Here is a 6,999-nt window from a genome sequence, read left to right on the forward strand (position 1 = left end):
CATTGACAAAATCTTAAACGTTGGAAACTCCTTATCTACAATTAATTGGGTGAAAGGAATCTCATCTCTTGATGTCCCCGATCTCTACAACTGGTTGCTACAGATTACGAATGTCCTACCTCTCATCCTGGAAATCCACTTCAGGGATGTCTATCGGGAAAAAAATTTGGAGGCAAATTCTCTTTCCACTCTCGGCCTCTCCATCTGCCTTGGGTTCATGTTCTTTGAACTCTTTTATGGTTGTCAGAGTAATGACATGGTTTTTTTTTAGATCTAGTTCCCTCCCCTATCTTTGGTTTTTTTTTTTTTTTTCCATTTTTGCATTGAACTAAATGGCTTTTTTTTGGTTTCGCCTGTTTATTATTTCCTCTTTTTTTGTGGTCAATGATGCATCTCTGCACTCTTTCGATTGATGATTTGACACTACAATAGATTATGTCATAAGAGAGATGTTGGTAGAACATACTTACTCTTGTCTACAATCTATCTTGTAAAGAATCATGAATATATAAAACTTTTTCTTTATTGAACGGAAGTTCTGTTTTTTCGTCTAAAAAAAGAGATCCTTTTGTGCTATAAAATATTTATTCTTGTAAAAAAAATTATTTCATGATGATTACCATAAAATATTTGAGGATTGTATTCAAAATGGTTGATTGATTCAAAATCTCTAATACAACTCTTTGTTTTGACTCCCTAGATGTTTAATGACATTAGAAACACTTTGGCGAACTTTTTAAAGTATGATGTAAATGATTCATTGTCAATTGTTCATGTATGCAAACAATTGTATCAATATTGACTTTTGTAAAAGTCTTCCAAAAATGAAGCTGAAACATGAAAATTTTAAATAAATTTAATACTTGGATCAGAAAACTATTTTTAATAATTAACACAATCATTGTCATTAAATAGGCCATCACTTATAAGAAATATATCTTAGTGTTATAAATATTCTAGAGAAAAAGAAAATGAATAGTCTTTTAAACATAAAAATTGACAACCATAAGATTTTTATTTTTGGAATGTTGAAAAAGAAAATATTGGATTTTCCCCTTTTAAAATTGAAAAAGACAATAAAGAAATAATGATGACATGAGATAAACAATATACACATTTGTAAAAAAAAATTGTGGAAATATCCTCTTTATAAAATTTAGTCTTCAATAATATTCCCAAATAAAAAAATAAAAATTCATATAATTGAAATGTATAATTTTAATAAGTTTTTTTTTTAAATATATAACTAGTTGGTTCGAAATGCGTCGACAAATGAAATATCATGTGATTTACACCAAAAAAATCTTTCATAAACTTGATATGGATCACCGAAGTCTCAATTCAACAATAATAAATTATATTTTTTATATCTATATTTATAATAATAAAAAAAATCAATAAAAACAACAATAATAAACTATATTTTATATATCTATATTTATAATAATAAAAAAAAATTAATAAAAACAAAAAAACCTTAAAATAATAACTCATAAAATAAAAATCGTTTAATATTTAGACATTTATAAATTATGTAATAATATTTTATATATATTTATAAAAATTTATTATTAATATTTTTTTAATATTATTATTAATTTTTTAAATAAAAAATAAATGATAGGTATAAACAAAAAAAAATATTTTTTAAATACTATTATATTAATATTTTTTTAAATAAAAATTAAATTAATTTTCTTATAAACCAAGAAAATAAAATATGTTAGTTTAAAAAAAATTATAATTCCGATTGTACAGCTAGGGGAGTGAGTTTCATTAAATTATAAAGTGAAGAACGGAAGAGCCTCGATTTTCTCTCTCCACTTGGATATCTTATCTGTCGAGCTCAGCGATTAAAGCTGAAGGCACGTGCATATCTTATCTCGAGCTCCGCGATTAAAGCTGAAGGACAATACAGTTGTAATACACAATAAGCGAAAGAGGCGGCGTTGAGAAAGTTTCCGGCGGCACCTTTCTCCGGTGAAAATAAGTTGGTAATCAATATTAATGTAAACGGAGATAAAAGGATGGGTCTACACTTCCATGTGAGCGGCTTTATCGAACCTGCAATCGGGATAATTATATATTTGACACCCCACCTCTTTGATAATTGAAGCGCTCTCGGCGAGGGAAATGAAAGGTATGGCTATGGAAGCCCACGAGGATGTCAAGCTGTTAGAGTGTTCTGCCATGGATATCCTTGAAGTGAACGAGGAAGCATTCCTGCAGGCTTCGGCCCTGAGAATGGCGTTTTCTATAGCGAACCCCTTTCTTCTAAAATGTGCTCTTCGTCTTAAAATCCCCGATATCATTTGGAGAGCGGGCCCGGATTCCCCTCTCTCCGTCCAACAGATTGCTTCCCAACTCCCCTCTGAAGCTCCCGACATGGACGCCCTCTCGGGCATTCTTGCTTGTCTTTCTACCATGGGAATCTTGAAGGCGATCAAGCCAACAAAAGATGCCCAGGAAATTAACGGAGCAGCCGAGGCCATGACCATGAAATACACGCTTACCAATCTCACCAAAACCTACTTCGTCTCTGAGGACATTAGTCCCTTATGCCTCGCTCCCCTGGCTCTCCTGCAAACCCACGCTCTTCTGAGGCAACCCTGGGACCACATTCACGAGCGAGTGCTCCATGTCGGCGATAATTTCAAGAATTCTGGTGGCAATGGCAAGGATCTTTGGTCTTATGCAGCAGCCGACCCGGAGTTCAACAACGTCTTCAACGCAGCGATGCTCTCGCTAACAAAGGTGGAGATGAGGGAGATCTTAACTTATGATGGCTTCAAGGACGTCAACACGCTGGTCGACTTGGGCGGAGGGCACGGACAAGTGATGAGTCAAATTATCTCCCTGTATCCTCACATCCACGCCATAAATTTTGATCTTCCTCACGTCATTGCAACAGCACCCACTCTTCCTGGTATTACCTTTTTGTTATTTTACTCACTCTTCCTGGTATTCCCATTTAGCCAATTCATATTTTTTTTACCGAGTTTAATTGCGATGTAGATTTGGATTTTTGTGATCTATATGGCAAATGAGAATGTCTTTCAGAATAATTATATCATTAAGATTGATTTGGTTTAAGTTTGGAACTAATTAATGTAATTTATGCCCAGGGTAATTATATTAGTTGGTTTCAAATGTGCATTAAATCTTAATGATGTGATTAATCCTCATTTGACATATAAATTATTAGTATCATCTTTAATTAATAACTAAATAGCTAGAAAGGAAAAAAAGTTGTGTTTTAATACAAATTAGAAAATCCTCTTATATCAGGTATATTAATTCAATAATTTGAAGCTTTTAGATATATAACGCATATTTATTCTTTATTATTCATCACCAATAAATTTAATGTATTATTTTATTTATTGAGATATCTTAATTATTCTTTTAAATTAAACTGAATTTTTTTTGATATATTGTTGTTTTTTTCTTTTTAAATATATTTATAAATATATAAATAAATTTATAATTCTGAAAAACCCATAAAACATTAATATTGTGGTGAGTTTATAGATCAATTTTGTAATTCTAACAAATTCTCCTTGAATTTCAAACCAATACAAATTTAATGAAGAAATCTCCAAAAAGAAAATTAAAATGGTTAGAATACATAAATTCATTATTGCTCTTCCAGGTGTCACACACATTAGTGGAGACATGTTTGAAAGCGTGCCCTCTGGAGATGCGATTCTCATGAAGGTTAGATGTTTACCATTATAAGTAAAAAGCCTTATTGATGTTACTGAGTTGGATTCTACAATAGCATGTGCATTTCTTACTGATTCGATTTTCTGTGGAATTGTGAATATTAAAAGCACGTACTACATCTATGGGATGATGAGGACTGCATCAAGCTACTTAAAATGTGTTACAAGGCCACTTCCGATAAAGGTAAATTAATAATAGTAGATGCAGTTTTAGATATAACCGAAGATAGTGATCCAATAGGATCTGGTCAACTCCTGGATATAGTTATGTTGAATGTTCTCCCTAGAGGAAGAGAAAGAACTCGCGAGCAATGGAATGGAATTTTACAGTCAGCTGGATTTTCTCTGTCTAAGATAGTAGGAAGGAAAGGAAGTCTCGCTAAAATTATTGAAGCACTCAAATGCTATGTGGAGGAGAAAATTCTATTTTAGTACAAGTGCCATATGGAAAGCCAATTTCCATTTCAGTATCGTTGTTTACTGTAGCAAGACACCTTAGGTTTTATTTACGAATAAGATCAATTTGTGTTTTAGTTGGTTTGTTTATTTTAGCAAGTCAAATTATATTTTCATCATCAGATATTTTATGAAATAAAATATTTGTTCCCAGTTTTATAACTCGTGATATTCATTTCGTAATGGTTGGTTTACAATTTGTCTATATCATTATGATACAATCTATATCTCATATCATCAATGATTATTATAATTTTGAAAAATAAATTTATATAATTTGTATCTCGCATCATCAATATGGAGTGGATAGTATGACGTTGGTTGTGATCCAATTTTGTCTTGTTGTGTAAGAGTCTTATAACACCAATTTGATGGTACGATTAGATTACGTCATAGCCTGAGTTGTGTACGATATATAAATCGGTGTAATAATGTATAATTTGGAGAAATGAAGTATCTTTTTGGGATTGTCCGTTCGTGAAATTAGTGTTTGGATGTAATTTTTTTCTATTTATAAATTTGGATAAATTTCTTTTTCTAGAAACAGATTTGAAAACATACAAGAATTCAATTATGATATTTATTTATATAATTTCATAAAATAAAATATTTTTAATAAAAATAAATAAATAATTTAAATAGTATGAACAGGAGAAAAGACTTTCATCTTATCATTATGAAGATGAAGCGACGATGCTCTGGGCTCTGACGTGGTTGCAGGCGGGCAGGTGGCGCGTGCACATCCCTACACCTGCACAGAGACAGAACATCATATTTAGCTCAGTAAATTTCGAGCTCTCGTGATAGTTGTTACCATTTCCTTTCGACCTGTCGGCATCCGTTTCCTGTGCGCACGGTCAACTGACCCTCTGGTGGTTTCGGTGGCGCTTTCCGTCAATGGACAGAATGGATATCGAGGAGGAGGCTTTAGATTACTCCCTGGACCCGTTTGAGGGACAGTCTATTTTCGGCAATCGCAGCCCTAACCCTAACATCGAATGCCCTACTCTAAACAGGCTATCCTACCAAGGTTCCTCGCCGATTGTTTCGCTGCCTGGAACTTCCGCATCGCCCTTGTGCTTCAGATCTCTCTCACTGGAATCATCGGGCCTTGATTGCCCCCCTCTATCCCCCAGCACTCTCAATCTTCTTACCGCTATATCGCCTCCATCGCCCACTTTTGATCCGCTACGTGCACACAACCCTTCGCCCCCTCCTGTTTCTATTCCCCAATCTTCATCTAACCCTAATACCCTCCCCTGGGTTTGCTTCAACTCACCGGTCATCAAGACAAAAGCTTTGACACCACTGAAGGAAGCGGGCACGACCCTGTTGACAGAATAGCTATCGACGCCAAGAACGGGAAAGAGAAAGGTTAAGTGCGTGAAAACTTCAACGAAAGACCTCACCATTACTTTTGGCAAAGATATCCCGATGGACGAGGTGGTGGATAAGGTCAACAGGGTTCTTGTTGGGCATGTTAGAGGAAGAGCATATTCAGCGACCAGGCTCACTAACTGGGTAAAAGAAATCTGCGGGGGGGACATGCTTCAGGAACTACTAGAGGTTCAAAGCCTAGCTAGAGGTTGGTTCACGTTGCATTTTTCCAAGGCAGACTATACTGAACTGATACTCATGAATCACTAGCATATTGAGATGGCACCTATCCTCCTCAAGCACTGGTCTCCATATTCGATCCGAAACGGGAGCAGATAGGAGCAGGTCCTATATGGGTGCGATTACCAGGCCTCCCACTACAATTCTGGTCTGAAGCAGTGTTTATAAGGATCGGGAATGCCCTTGGTACTTATCTAGAATATGATAAAACCTATGTTCAGACAAAGAACCATGCGCTGGCAAGAATACTGGTACACTTGGACACAAGGGAGGGCCTGGAAGAGAAGATTACCCTTAAGTGGAGGCACTACACCAGAGTTCAGATTTTGGATTATGACGGAGTTCCTTTCTGCTATAGGAGGTGCCACAAGGTAGGGCACGTATTCAAGGAATGCCCTCTGCTCACGAAACCAGCAAAACCTCTTGGCTCACTAGCACCACAAAAACGAAAAGCTATTACTTTGGCATCTCGGAACAGCGCCCCGGTCCCTAAATAGCTCAATCTTGGTGAATCCTCAAAGACAGTGAAGGAGATCCAAAATCCACCATCGCCCCCACTGACTCAGGCAAGAGTTGCTGCTGCTATGAAGATGGCAAGAAAAACGGGTACAACTCCACTCTCTCCCCTTTCCTCTCATTTTACTTCTTTGTCTCATTCCGTATGTTCATCTATGGATATATCTTCTCCTTTGGCACCTGCTATCACATGCGAGATCTCCTTTCCTCCGCCCATCATCGCCACTACCTCCCCTACCTTGCCTCCGCCCCCATCCTCACCTAGGGTTTCGGCCATCTCCCATCAGGTAATGCCCCATTCTTACAATCTTCGCTCTCGGAATTTACCAGATCCCGGCATTCAATCTGGTCTAGGTCTATCCTACTCTGGACCTTCTACACAATCTACCCGAGGGCGCAAGTCATACCTATCCAAAGCCATTCAAAAAGCCGGAGCTGAAGTAGCCTTCAGCAAGCAATCCACCATGGAAGGGGTTCTTAGAGCACAGAACACCCTGGGAGGGGTTCCACCATGAAATGCCTCTCCTATAATTGCAGAGTTCTGGCTAGTGCCTCCAAAAAACTAGCCATGAGGAGGCTAATTGAAATTGAGCCGACTGATATTATAATGTTGCAAGAAACCTTGGGCAATGCTGATTCTATTGAGCAAACCCTATCCACCATCAAACCTGGTTGGAAATTCCAT

At 36.5% G+C, this 6,999-nt stretch overlaps 1 protein-coding gene across 1 annotated transcript; it reads left to right on the top strand.

Moving 5' to 3' along the window:
* Positions 1–2,114: 2,114 nt before the first annotated feature.
* LOC149195966 (isoflavone 3'-O-methyltransferase 4-like) lies at positions 2,115–4,163 on the top strand. The gene is made up of 3 exons (XM_089408975.1): positions 2,115–2,926; positions 3,653–3,717; positions 3,834–4,163. Exons 1-3 carry the CDS (start codon positions 2,134–2,136, stop codon positions 4,155–4,157), a joined length of 1,182 nt encoding a protein of 393 aa, XP_089265101.1. The 5' UTR covers positions 2,115–2,133; the 3' UTR covers positions 4,158–4,163.
* The last annotated feature ends 2,836 nt before the right edge of the window (positions 4,164–6,999 follow it).

The sequence above is a fragment of the Pinus tabuliformis genome, chromosome 2_2 (genome assembly GCF_031772625.1).
Source record: "Pinus tabuliformis cultivar Carrire ecotype Pingquan chromosome 2_2, CPIR1, whole genome shotgun sequence".
NCBI classification, from domain to species: Eukaryota; Viridiplantae; Streptophyta; class Pinopsida; order Pinales; family Pinaceae; genus Pinus; species Pinus tabuliformis.

Excerpts from the sequence above, each read along its gene's own strand:
- LOC149195966 (XM_089408975.1), top strand. The coding sequence starts at position 2,134 with ATGAAAGGTATGGCTATGGAAGCCCACGAGGATGTCAAGCTGTTAGAG. Across the intron at positions 2,927-3,652 it reads AACAGCACCCACTCTTCCTG|GTGTCACACACATTAGTGGA; the intron begins GTATTACCTTTT and ends TTGCTCTTCCAG. Across the intron at positions 3,718-3,833 it reads GAGATGCGATTCTCATGAAG|CACGTACTACATCTATGGGA; the intron begins GTTAGATGTTTA and ends GAATATTAAAAG.